The 14205-nt window shown below is 44.2% G+C and overlaps 1 protein-coding gene across 1 annotated transcript in view; it reads right to left on the bottom strand.

The window, feature by feature from the left end:
• The window catches only part of ARHGAP31 (Rho GTPase activating protein 31), a 59104-nt gene that overhangs the window by 4239 nt on the left and 40660 nt on the right, over positions 1–14205 (bottom strand). Inside the window, 7 exon segments of the mRNA XM_009077465.1 lie at positions 1–313; positions 1191–1250; positions 3646–3770; positions 5500–5698; positions 8036–8181; positions 9877–9984; positions 10594–10676. The exon segment at positions 1–313 is cut by the window's left edge and continues 308 nt beyond it. Coding sequence (XP_009075713.1) covers positions 1–313; positions 1191–1250; positions 3646–3770; positions 5500–5698; positions 8036–8181; positions 9877–9984; positions 10594–10676 — 1034 coding nt within the window.

Consider the following 14205-nt stretch of genomic DNA (forward strand, 5'->3'; position numbering starts at 1 on the left):
TTGGTGGCTGTTTCAGAGGTGTAGAACATGCGCACTCCTTTGGCTGAAGTCTGCTCATTTTCGGCATCCTCTACTACCCGAAAAACCTTAAGCTGCTCAGGATGTGACTTCACCTGAGGTGTCCGGGGAGGACCTTTCTCACCACTCAGGTCTGAGCTTCCTTTGGCCCCCATTGCAGATCCTTCACGCTCCCACTCATTCTCCTTGCTGAGGTCGTATGAGCTGCCTGTGCCTCCTGTCCGTATCTTCATCACCGGAACAAAAAACCCTCCAGTAGTCACTGACCGTTTGAATCTGCCTTTGTCATCCTCCCCTAGAGATGAGAACATAGGAGGAAGTCAATGGGAAGCAAAGCATGAGCAAGCAAACTTCCTCTGTGAGGAGTCCTCCTCAGTTCCTTCAGGGCTGAGTCCTGCCCTGGGCTCATCATTTCCCCAAGTAGATGGGAAAATGCTCACATTTCCCCAGATAGATGGGGACAGTAGTTACTGAAGATCATTCAAACTCCAGCCCAGGGGCCTCCTTCAAAGCTGGTCAGGCAGGGCTGGATAGAATTCCCTCCACTGGAAATCACCTTGACTTTTATTAGATGCCCTTCTCAATCAGATGCAGCCAAGTCCAGAGCGATCGTGTATTGCCCGCAGTGCATACAGCACACTTTTTTTGGCTCATTACAAGAACTTTTAATCTATGAATAAGAATTTTGTGCCTGGAATAACCAAGAAAGAAATCAAAACAATCCAATTGCTAATAAAGATGCAGCTAGGCACGGTGGTAACTCTCAGGCAATATGCACTGAGATAAAAGACAAAGAAGAGGGTCAAAAATGCATACACAGAAAGGTGGGGGCACATGCCATCAGTCATGGCACAAGCATACAAAGATACACAACATGGTGAGATAGACTGATGCATCCACTGAGGGTGGTGAGGCCCTGGCACAGGTTGCCCAGAGAAGTTGTGGGTACTCCAGCCCTGGAAGTGTCCAAGGACAGGCTGGATGGGGCACTGAGCAACCTGGACTAGTGGAACATGTCCCTGCCCATGTCAGGGAGTTTGGAACTAAGATCTTTAAGGTCCCTTTCAACCCAAACCATTCTATGATTCTATGATCCATGCTACTAAGAAAGCAGAGGATCCATACTACTAAGAAATCCTTCACCCTCACAGTACAGACAATCGATATCTCACCTTCCACTGGCATGGAACACAGCGAGTCCATGCTCTTCGCAGGTCGAATAGTTGCTTTTTCTGTGGAAAAACAGTTTTAGAAGCAGGTATCAGATCCTGTGGCTTTGCAGGTTTCAGCCCATAAAGATCAAAGGCTACACACATATTGACAGGCCTGCCAGGCAGACATCAAAGTTATTTTCCATTTCCAAGCATTCCCCCACTGTAACTACACCACGTGGCTTATTACCCACAACACTTGTCCACACAGCTGGGGATCTGCTAGCGCTAACAACAGCTTTGCACCTGCTGGACTTGTGGAGAGCTATACTTAACCCAGCCAGTCAACACCATCTCCACTGTGAAGCAGTTAAGCATCCCCGAAACTGTTATGCACCACTGCCCTCCCCAACCAAGTCAGTCTCTTGATTGTGGAGGAGTTTTTAGCTAAACTGAAATAAATGCCTTCTCACCTCTCATTCCTGATAGCAAATGTTGGGTTATTTTTACAATGCATTCCCAGGGTCTTTTGCTGATGTGAGCATACTCTGCCTCCAGCAAGAACTCTGGGAAATTTATGAGGGCAGTAAGCAACCTGTTTTTCTGGTCATCTTTGCTGCACTTGCCTGTCCAGAAACAAGCTGCCATTTGTTAGTAGACACTCTACAGGTCTGTTCCTGAGAGGGCTGGGAAGCTTGTAGCTGTTACTGCTCTGAAAAAGGGAGATGGGGAAATGTAGCTGGCAAGGAAGACAAGTTAGTCTCTGGCAGCCAAGAGAGAGTCCGTGGAGATCTGGAAAATGTCTGGGAGCAAAGTTTGTTGTTTACCAAGTTGCACAAAGTAGGTAAAGTAGAAAGTGAGCGGGTTTGTTGGACTTCATTTGTTTATATAATTAAGACTTCTGGCTCCGACTTTCACGTGAGCATAGGAGAAATCCAGCTACTTTATACATTTATATGGAGTCCTGGCTACTTTTTACGTTCATATGGCATGCTGCCTTGTGCACTGGCTCTGCTTTCCTAGAGGAACAGAATTCAAGCTGTGGAGCTTGTGTTGTATGTGACTTGCAGGCTTGTGTGCATGGATACAAGCTGTATTGAAGCATGTGATGAGTTTCAACAGCAAGTTCGTCTGTTTCCTCACACTAGGCTGTAAGCAGAGAACACACAAAAATACACCATGGCAGCACAAAAGCCATGCTTCTGAAAGGCACTATTTCTGTGCTTAAATCTCTGCGCACGGTTGGTGCATTTGTGTATCCTGGTGGTGAAAATGTACAGCCCCCTGTCACCCAGTACTCTTCTTGGAATAAGACTCAGCCTCCATGAGCACTAGGCTGCAGTCGTTCCTGGGCATCCCTGGGTCAGCACTATTTTGAGACAGTATTCCTTATCAAAGTGAGAAGGTGATCCTGTGATCAAAATAGGATAGAGAGCTATTTTGAGGTCTGCCATGGGCACCCTATTGAGGCCATCTGTACGTGCAAACCGTGGGGGAAGGCAGGGGTCCAAAAAGAGGTGGATCCAGCATTTGGCTTCACACTCATTTCTGATCCAAATACAGCCTCTCTTATTTGTGGAGATAGGTAATGTTGCCAACATTGACTATTTTATTTTAAGTCTTTCAGTGTTTGGTAGTGGTCCTCCAAACACCAGCTCCTGGAGTCATGAGATTTTATAAATAAAAATTCCACCTTCATCTGCTTTTAAAAAGTAAATTCCTTAACTTGGATATACTAAAAAAATCTAGGACATACAACCCCAAAACTCTTCTTTATGAACTCAAATAAAAAGGGTATGCTTTCTTGCAAAATATGTGATTGCTTTTAAGTCAACTTCATGATTTTCAGAATTTGAGTCATCATTTCTGCACACTGGGAATTGGCACTGCCATGTGATTTTCTAGGAAGCAGAGTGTTTCAGAGATTGCAGCTCAGGAGAGGTTAGAACTTGGGATTACAGCCAGGAGAAAAGACAACTTCTCTCTTGTAAATTCTGCAAATGCAATAACTTCCCTCAAAGTGCTGAGAGCCAGGAGCCATAGGAACTCCTGGTGCCTTGTTTTTCACAAAGACACCGAACACAGATGTTCTTTAATGTCCTTTAGTGTAAGGACAGCCTTGAAGGATGACCATTCACCCAGTGCCATGTAAGGAACATTGGGAGACAGAGTCTGGCTGGGCTGGAAGAATGGACTAATCCAAACATATGTAGCATTTCCTAGTCCCCAAACTTGACAGCTGGGCAACAGCAGCCTGTTTATCAGGTACCAAAATGAAATATTTACTGTAGCTGTCTGGCATATCCTCCTGACAGGGTGCTTCTTGCCACCACGAAACCAGGCAAGAAGCATGACCCCATTAAACGATGTCACATTTAATGGTGTTAGTATCATGTGGATACAGGTTGTCCCATACTATCAACATCACAGGAGAAAGCCTCAGAGAGAAACACTTAACTGAAAAGTGTGTTCTTACCAGAGAGTTTCTGTGCCCTTACGAAGACACTCCCATTTCGACTCAGTTTAGACTTTGATTCTGAGCCAGAGCGGCCCAAGTTAAATATCGACTTCCATTTCTTGGACTTGGTGGATAATTTTCTCCTGGAAGGAAAAAGGGCTCAGGAGGTTACCAAACCCTAAAGACTTTTATCTTTTTAATACCCCACAAAAGCCTCTGAGCCGTCTCCCCTCGACACTGTCCCTCTTTTCTTCTCACACCTCTTTTAATTCTAAGGCATGCATGGTATAGCTATACAACCAACTCTTGCTTTTCTGTAAGTGATTTAACTGTATTGCTGATTTAACTATTTCATGGATGGAAAGACACCTAAGCTGTCAGATAGTTGGCTCTGGCATCATGCTACAGCAACTGTGATCGAACAATCAATGATGCTTGTCTTCAGGAAAGAGAGGTTTCCAGGGCTAGGGCTATCCTGAAATACAGTAAACAAAATTTGCCATTTTTAACAGGTTTTATTGACACCGTGCATGATAAATTCCAGAGAACTGATGGAACTGGCTCAGTGCACAAAGACTATGTCTTATGGCGAAAACAAAAGGATCCCTTAATACAAACTAGGTATTACTGCTTCTCAGGCCAATATTAATTTAATCATAGGCATTATATAATCATATGCAAGTATAATGTACTAACCAAACAGGAGGAGCCTTAAGGGAATTGAATCAATTTCTCGTAACTGTCAGTGCAAGTGGGACACCAGTTCCCTGTGTCTCTTAGGAAATCCCAGCTTTATGCAGAAAGAAACTGCTAGGTCTGAAGCCATTATTTTTCTCTGCATATTTCTGCATGAAGCTCTGTTTCAGTTCCTTCACGTACCCATTCTGACTCCTCCTTCAATCTCCCCTCTTCCAGAGCAACAACTCTCTTATGTCCCTGCCTTGCTCTCCATAATGGGCTTTCCACCCTCATAGTTTTGCTTTTCTTTCAGACCAGTACTCAGAAGAGTACAAATCAGTCCTACAAAGAGGATTAATATCTTGGGGATAGAAGTGTTCTCTTCAAATGAGAAAGGAAAAGGCATTCTAGAGGGACAACACATCTTTTTGTCTTAAGGTGGTTATCGTCTTGCCAGTATTCTGTTAGATGACTCCTTTTTGTTTTAATATATCAACTGACAATAAAAATCTTTGCTCTGGTGTTTTATGGGTCAGTAGATTAATGAGCCTCCTGCTGCAGAGGCTATAATGTATGAGAACCAGGCAGTAGAGTGGCCATATATTAACAGTTAGATAGATAAATAGATAAATACTTATGCTGGGCAGCTGTGCCAACAACTGCAGCAACCTCAGCTGAAATTGAACTCTTCTCCTGGCATAGATATAGCTGGCATAGGTGCCACTGTGTAAATATGTCTCTATGCTGGGAGTGAAAATTAGCCTAACTGCTTGGCTATGAGTGCAGAGAAACCTGGAGAACAATGAAGCTGAGCAGGTCAGTGCCAGCAGGGGTGCCATGGACCAGCCACCAGCAGGTGGAACTCGTAGGTGAGCTGTGCCCCAACCTGCTCCACGTTCATCCCAAATGAACATGGAGCCAAATTCTGAGCTGGCACAAGGATACAGAGATAATTAATTCCTCCTGCAGGAGGTCTGTGAGGTTCTGCCCTGATGGAGGGATGAGAACCAGTGAAGCTATGAAGCCAGCAACTGCAATACTTCTCAGGAGCAGCTGTGCCTCTTTTGAGGACACAGAATTTTCTCTTGTTGCTGGCTGTAGATTCATGTGTGCAGGTATGGGGGTGTCATGTAAACAAAAGCATCATTCCCAATCACTTTTTTGTTTGCACTTTACACTCCTCTTGGCACTCACTTGCTGTCAGGGAGGTCAACAACAGTGTGGAAGAGGGACCCAGTTACAGGCACAATTTCAGGCAAACTGTTCTCTCTCCTCTCCTTCCGAGCAGGGTGGGATGCAGACAGACTCCGTGCCTGTGCTTCTTCCAGGCTCACCAGTTTCATTGGCAGGGAGGCCGAGGGGAGTGTCAGACTTTTCACAGCTGATGTGCTCTCTGAAAAGCAAGAAAATACATTCCAGCCTGGGGTGAGGAGAGATGAGAGCAAGAGCTTCATGTCTTTATTTGACTGGAACATCTCCTGAGGAGGGAGTAAAGGAATGGCACGTGCAGAGAGAAAGGCTTTTTGTCAGATAAGTATTTCAGCTCCCCAGCAACCTTATCCATCTGAGTGCATTCCCAGCAGGGTCCATGCTTGCCAGCCAAAGGCTGTGTTGTACAGCCTCTGCTGTAGACACTTCTGTGTGCAAGAGGTGGCTCTGAAAACCACGAGGAGTCACACATTCCCTTTTCTCCTCCCTCCCTCCCTCCCCTCCCACCTCCTCCCCCAGTTTTGGAGCAATTCAGTCCCCAATCCAAATCTTCTGCCTAGTTCTTTTTCTCACTTCCACATCTTTCTCTTGTCTTGTTCCAGAAAGGGGAATTGTTCTAAATCCAGCATTACTTTAAATTTCTAAGCCATTTCAGGGCCACAGAAAGCAGTGTGAGCAAAAGCCCTGGGAAGTGAAAGTGTCTGTTTACAGGGACAGTGGCAAAGCCAACTTCCCATATGCCACCCCAACAACAGCTCTGTCTTGAACACATTGCCTCAAGTGCATGAAGGAAGTGCAGGTCTGGAGTCCACTTGGTATTTAGCCCTGCTGCTGAAGTGGGGTGTAGGCTCCTGCCTGTGCAGAGGGTGTGGGTGAAGGGATGCATTCCCACTAAGAAATCAGCTTGGACCATCAGCATGTTCCTCTATTGACTCCATATGGCTATTAAAGGCCAGCAGCGTTCAGCATTTATCACACTTGGGCCAGTTTTGTGTCAGTGACCTGCATACAACCACAAGTCTTGTAATTTAATAGCCAGTGTTTCACTACAGTGCTTGAGGCAGTACAGGAGCACTTGCTCACTCCGTGCCTTCTGCCAGGGCATAAATAATGGCATAGGAATGGCACTGCACCATAGAGCAGGAGTGTTACATGTTGAGCAGGGCACTGCACTGGAAATGCAGGGCCTGGGGACAGACTAGCACGTGTTGAGGTAGAGATGGATGAAACAAGCTGACTCAGGGCTAGAAAGCAGAAAGGTGAACACTCCCTCACTTCTGAAGGTATTACAAGTCTTTTCAGTGTGTAAAACAGAAAGGTGCGTATTTCTGAAGTTATCTAAGGTCAGTAGGGATCCAAGCTTTCTCACTTCCCAGCCTTTTGCCAATGTGCTGGTTTGCTCTGGGGTAGAACTTTCTTCACAGTGGCCAGTATAGGGCCATGTTTTGGATTTGTGGAGAACACAGGCTTGACAGTGCAGAATTTTGGTTTTTTATTGCTAAGCAGTGCATACACGGAGCCAAGGCCTATTCTGCTTCTCTTACTGCCACACTGGCAAGGAAGTTGGGGATACTGGGAGGAGACACAGCTGGGACAGGTGACTCCAGCTGTCCAAAGGGATGTTCCATACCATATGACATCATGCTCAGTATATAAAGTGGGAAGAAGAAGGAGGAAGGGAGGGGATGTTTGGAGTGATGGTGTTTGTCTTCCTAAGTCACCGTTACACATGATGGGCCCTGCTCTCCTGGAGATAGCTGAACACCTGCCCATGGAAAGCAGTGAAGTAATGCCTTGGTTTGATTGTTTTGTGGGGGGGGCTTTTGCTTTCCCTATTAAACTGTCTATCTCAACCCATGAATTTTCCAGCTTTTATACTTCCGATTCTCTCCTCCATCCCACTGGTGGGGGAGTGAGCAAGCATCCTCATGGGGCTTGGCTGCTAGCTGGGGTTCAACCACAACAGCCAACAAGCCCATCACTAAACAGCAAAATCAGCATCTCTGAAAATGGCCCAGGGAAAAAAAATATCTTCTATAAAATGTCCTCAGAAGCAAGATCTAAGCTTTTAGAACACAAGCTTCAATGTTGCCCTGGGAGTGTGGCCTCTGACTTGGGTGGATATGGTGGCTGCAGGGCAGGTATTGTCGGTATGAGGAATTGTACTTGTTGGGAGCCTGAAAGAAGAATTGAGGCTGTAGCTGATGGACTTATATAGAAAGCTTAGACCAGGATTGAGAAACAGTCAGGTGGTCTTCCTTTTGTGGAATGGGTTAAACTAGATGAGGTCATGCAAAAGATGAGACATAGGGCAATCTGAGAAAACACTGAAGGAGACTAGTGTTCAAAAAGAAAATGCTGAAGATAGGCATGAAAAACACAAGTAATGAGGTATTGGGCCCAAGGTGTCTCTGGGGGAGTCTGTGATGATGGTAAGGGTCAATGTTCTTGAAATATTAGTTGAAGGAAGAGCTGGAGTACATGACAAGTCACATGTGGAGTGGCTGAGGAAGGTTGTTACCAATGTTCTCTGCAGAGCTGGCTTTTCTATTGTTGTTGAAGATCTGATCCACATGATTCAGAATGAACTCGATCACCAACTGCTGCACCCGCACCTCCAGGAAAGCTGCATCCCCATTGCAGCCAACTGCCTCAATCTCCTTTGACCTGCATGAGGAAAGAGGTATACCTGTAGTGAGCATTGCCACACACAGCCCCTGGGAAGGAAAGACCAGATTTCTTCCTGCAAGCTTTGGAACAAGGATGATTTCCCCATTCTTGCTGCGCCTCTTGTTCTCCTTCCCTCACAGGCCTTCATCCTCTCTCTGCCTTTTTACTCTTAAAAATTATTTCCCCTATTTTCTCTGCCATGTCTGTTATTTCCTTTCCTGACTGTGTTATTTTCCTTATTTAGGTTTTACAGTCTTCAGCAGAGATAAAATTGTGACTTTCAAAATCCATTCTTCTCTTTCCTCCTCTTTTGGCTATTTCAAAGTTGGTCCTGAAAGGCAACACAGGAGCCTTCAAAGGCTGATTCTAGATCCCTACCCGATGCTTCAATCTTCTCTCAGTGAAATTCTTTAGAACCCTGCTCAGGTCTTCCCCATGCCAATTTTTTTCAATGCTTTGCCATGTACCCCAGTTAGTCTCTGCCCCACTGTACTCCCACATTCTCACTCTTGTTCTCAGCAAAGAAACATTCCTTATCTTGACATGCCAAAGTGTTGCTGAAGAAATTATCTCTGGGCAATGGACCCTTTGTAAAGTTAATGACTGCTGTGTTAGATAATAGCTTGGGGCATTGCCAAGAGGATAAACCTGTAAGGAGACTGCAGTTGCACTGCTCGCTCCTTTCTTTTCCTCCCTGGGACTTGTACTTATGAAGTATTGCAAAAGGAAACAGACTTCTTTTTTTTTTTTTTTGACAAGGACAGATGCAAGAATGAAAATGCCTCAGCAGTAAAGGCCCACTTTATGATATTCAATAGAGTCAATGTTTGATTCATTCTCAGAACCTTCTTTGCCAGTTTTGTGATTTAGAAGGGTGAGATAACTCTTTACAGAATGGTTTTCAGGCCTGTACCTCTCTAGCCAATATCTTCTGCCAGTCCAGGGCTCACACCACCAGCTCTGCCATCACTCCTGTCCTGCCCAGCTGCAGTCCTGGACTCTCCCTGCATAGTTCATTTCTCTCAATACAGGGGTATTGGGTGGGTGAGGAAGGGAATTTCAACAAGATACAAAATATTTCCTTTTTTTTTTTTCCCAGATGCTATTTTTTCTTGTTCTGCTTAGCACTACAATATATCAGCCAAACCTCCGCCTGCTTCTTACCCAGGTTTCTCCTCAGGAGATTGCCAGGCATAGCAAACATGAAAAACCAACTGTTGATCTTGAGCTCTGACACTAGCTGCCATTTTAAGCCCACCAAGCTCATGCCACTTTTGCAGAAGGAGATCTGAGCACAAGTCTGTAGTATTATTGCCTTGTTGCTCTCCTTTCCAAGCCTTTCTGCCTCTCACTGCCCTGCAGCAGAAGCACTGGCACTGTCAAAAATGTCATTGCCATTCCTCAGTGATGAGCTAACTCATCATTTTTAGATCCATGCTCAACTTGCAAATAACAAACTCTTTTTTTTTTTCTTTTTTTTTTCCTAACAAACACACAAAACCACAAGCTTTCTTGGGTGCTGGCAGTAAAGCCTTAGATTATTCAACCTGGAAGAAAATCTGTTTGTTCTGCCCTCCTCTTCCCTTTAGTTGTTTAGCTTTTTCCTGTCTTTGCATTTCCCTCAGGAGATGGGTTTTCAGGTTCAGGTGGAGCTCAGCATGGTGCTCTGGAGGAGAGGACTCTCTGCCGTACCTGAGGAGATTTGGAGCCCACACCAAAGCCAGGTTTCTGGTGTGCATGTTGGTCATGTTGCTGAAGGAGGCCAGGTGAGTCAGGTGCTTGATCAGGTATTCCAGTGTTCTGCAGTGGTTTCACATGAAGAAAGAAAAATGTGTCAAGTGACCAATGCCTGCCCACCAGGACCACAAGGCTCACACCTAGCCCTGTCCCCTTCACAAGGAAGACAATGTCACAACAGACTCCATAGGGCAGAGAATACACAGCACCAGCATTTACTTGGGATGGCAGTGAACACCTGAACAACTTTGGTCTGGGGTGGCCAAGGATGGGGAATGAACAAAACTGTCCTTCGCGTGATGGGTGCAAAGAAGATGGCAGATGGATGGAAGAGGGAGTGGGATGGTGCAAAGGCTGAGCTCTTAGCTCTTGCTCAAGTGTCTTCAGCAGATCATCATCTCCTTACTGCACCCAAGACACTGGCCAAGTGTGCCATAGTGGTCATACCTGGAGAGGATGATAGACTGAGGCACGGAGATCTTGTTTGATCTCTAACAACAGTTTGTTCAATGATATTTAAATGCCAGGTAAATTGTTGTCAGATTTGAAAATGGTGAATCAGCTTTTGGGAATTGATTTCTGGAAATGAACTTCAGAGCTGTTTGGGGCAATATTCCCTGATAGTTAGGGTCACCACACTATTCCTTAATATCTCAGTGGAAACATTCTCACCTGTAATGAGATGGTGGGAGCTCCTGGATGACATTTTGAATTCGTGCCAACTGCTCGTCCTCGGGGAAGCGTGATACTGCTTCCTGCAGAGACACAAGGAAACAGTCCACCCTGGCAATGGACTCAGGGGAAAAGGAAGAGGGATAAGAAGGGTCACATGAGACAGCCTGTCTCAGAGGGAATGATCTCTTGTTACCTTGCAGAGCTATTGGTAGAAGAAGTTGTTTTGTGTCCCCAGCACAGCAGGGATTTACTGCACTTTTATTTGATGTCTTGGTACATCCCCCCCAGACATTAGGACATGGTGGTCAATGTTTTGGGGAGAGGGGCATTTAAGGACTTAGACCTTCAGTTATGGTTAATTATGGTTTAGGTTTGGTTTGTTTTCCTTTGGTGTTTTTTTTGTTTGTTTGTTGAGTTTTTTTGTGGTTCTTTTCCCTTTCTTTAACTCCAGCAGTGATGGGTGAAACAGAAAGAGAGGGGAAAGAGAGAAGTGAAAATAATGGAAAAAGTAAAAACCAGTGACTCTGCCCCCCAAAACATGTTAAAAATAAATAAGGTTTTTCACACCTTGTATTATGAGAACACCTTGGATATACATGTTTCATGTTCTTCAAAATAAGCAATATTTTGACTGCCATATGAAGATAGCTGTAGGGATTGTTTGTGTGAGTTTGCATCTTTTATGACAGAGAAGCCTTAGCAAAAACACTGTCCAGGTAGATTAAAAAATTCTTAGACTCAGGGTTAGACAGAATCAATTTATACATCTTGGTCTTGAGCAAATCTCTACAAACCAAAAACTTAGAGAGCCACGATAAACTTTTGTCTGCATTCCTAGGAGTTCACTGCATTGGTATTCATCTGTTCAGCTATTCCCTTTCAGTATTTGTGCTGGAGGAGGACAAACCACCAGTGAGGTCAAGCAACGCATGATAGTCTGGGAACCTCCTGCCTACCCTACTGCCACTGGAGTTTGGCTTGAGTTCAAAGAAAGATGCTGTGGCCCACACTGCCAGCAGAACTTTTTCCTACAGACAGACATCAGCACTGTTAGGAAAGGAAAGGAAGGAGACAACTCATCCCAAACCAAGCGTCGCTAAAACATTATCAACCTCAAATTACCAGCCACAACTAGAGAAGCATCTTCTTGCAGCAGTTGCTACAACATCTATACTAATGATGTTTCCATCTCTGTTTTGGTCACTGTTCTTTTCCCAGCACATCACTTCTCATGTACAGCTACCAGCAAATCAAATATTGACAGTTTCAAGGCCAGAGAAGTGATGACAAAGAAAAACAAGTGAGCTCACTAGTTTGGTGTACATGAGATAGAGAAGTCCTTGTTTTGTCTGAATTAAAGGTAGGTTAACTCCTTCTAGTGCTTTTTACATGTAACTACAGTTCTTTTTCTATTTTGTTTTTTTTTTAATAAGCAGAAAGTCTATTACCATCAGCCCAGAAATATTAAGTATAAGAGCTCTTGTGACCTTCATACAAGGTTTCCAGTGAATAGCCTTGTCCAGTGATGCAGATGGAGAGAAATAAGAACTTTAACTGGTGCACCTAAAGCATTAGATTTCAACTAGATTTTACATGGTATTTTCTCCTCCAGTGCTGATTTGCATTCCCATATGTAACTTTCATGTCTCAAAGACCTAATGATTAGACAGCAAGTGAATACCAGCTTCTCTGAGATCATGACCTGTTGAAACCTCTGACCCACATTTCTGACCTATACAAATTGTGCCTTTGAAATCTGAGGCCCCCTCCAAAACTCCAGATTACAGCAGCAGAATACAGAATTCAAGGAAGAACAAATAATTCCATTTATTACATATCTATTAATCATGGTATGAAATTTATGTCATTTAGGAATTTTTTTACTCCACTAGTGATTCTGGGAGTGCACAATTCTTAAGCCCCGGAATAGACTCTGGAGAGGGAAGGTAGGTTTGGCCTTCTAGAGCTGATTTGCTCTGAGGGAGTACTTGGTACCTCTGTGTCCAGGCTAGAACAAGACAAGCAGAGTCAGCTTTTCCATCCTGTGAAACAACAATCCATTGCTAGAATACAAGATGTCAATCATTTTGCAAAAGTTGTTAGCCAGTGAGGTCATGACTGGGATGTCACATCTGTGAACTTGATACAGTGATGACCAGAAGGCCAACCCCTCCCTAGTCATTAAGAATTTGGCTTTCCTTAGACAGAAATCTCTGAATCACTCTGGTGACTCAAAGTATAGCCCATCCCATCTCAGAGACAGCTCTGACTGAGTCAGGCTGGGATGAGCATGTGTCCTTTATTCCTGCCAGTGCTTGTCTGCTGAGGTACAGCTGCCACAGTTCCCTTTTCAGACACCCCACGCATACACACGCTCCTAGCAGTTTTTCTGCTCCTTTGGGAATTGGTCTTTTTTCTTTCTTTCCTCCTGGTATCTGACTGTGTTTCCTGTCAGCTGGGTTACCAATTATAAATCCCTACTGAGTAGACTTACATGAATAATGGATTTTGTGGCTGAGCAGACAAACTAAAAAGCCAGAGATTAAAAAAAAACCCCTTAGGTCAACCCCAAGTGATAAAATTTGGGGGAGCTGGCATAAGATTTTAGAGAACAATTGCCCGTGGTGGACCAAAAGCATCACACTCAACCCCAAGTTAAAGAACTTATAATATAAATTTGGGGCTGTTTAACCCTTTTCTGAAAGACATTTTATGTGTTATATGTGTGGACATAATGTTGAAATATTTCCTTTAGAAAATATTTGTAAAAGAAAGACTTAGACAGCTACAGAAATGATTTCCCCTTTGTTTTTGAATAAAGCTATTTACCAAATGTATCTACTGAAAATCTGCAAGTCATCATCCCAAAACTGCACTTTTCAGCAAACATTCTTTCCTAAAAAAAAGTTTCCATCTAAATCTTCATGTTTCCTTTAGAGCATTTTTCTTTCATAAATCAGTAGTGATAGCCAGAAAGACACCAGCCAAATAGCGTCAACAAGAATGAGACTCATCAGTTACAGTGAATGGTTGAATAATACCCTGTATTTTCAAGATCCTATTCATCCTGACTGTCTCCAGAGATCCTACCCTATATCTTCAGAATCCCTATATCCTGAGGATACAGGTCAATTTTTCAAATCTGCTCAGAATTTTTCCTGAAGATTTGACTGTACATCACCTTGAAACACAGACCAATCTTACTTAAAATTTGGCATTGAAACACCAAGACACCTAGCACTGTTGCATATCTGTCAGGCAGCACAGTGAGCCAATTCCTACTCCATGCTCCTCTGCACAGTTGTGTCCCTAACAGCTACCTGACTTCTTATAGCAGGTTGCTGCTTGGCTGGTCCCATCTGGCTTTGCTGCACAGAAAGCTCCCCTTGCATAGATGTGCCTGCCTCTTCCCATAGCAGGCAACAGGGTTTTTTTGGAGAGTGTCTTCTTCTTGTGTGCACCCCATGGATCTCTCTCCTGAGCCATGACAGTGTCACTTGGAACTGTTTGATTGAAGTTAGAGGCAATGCATCTGATTTTGCAGAAGTTCTTCTTTGCAACATCTGACATTTTTGGTGATGACTGTCCCCTCCTCCTCCCAGCAAATGG

Source organism: Acanthisitta chloris, unplaced genomic scaffold, assembly GCF_000695815.1.
Source record: "Acanthisitta chloris isolate BGI_N310 unplaced genomic scaffold, ASM69581v1 scaffold12056, whole genome shotgun sequence".
In the NCBI taxonomy this organism is placed as follows: domain Eukaryota; kingdom Metazoa; phylum Chordata; class Aves; order Passeriformes; family Acanthisittidae; genus Acanthisitta; species Acanthisitta chloris.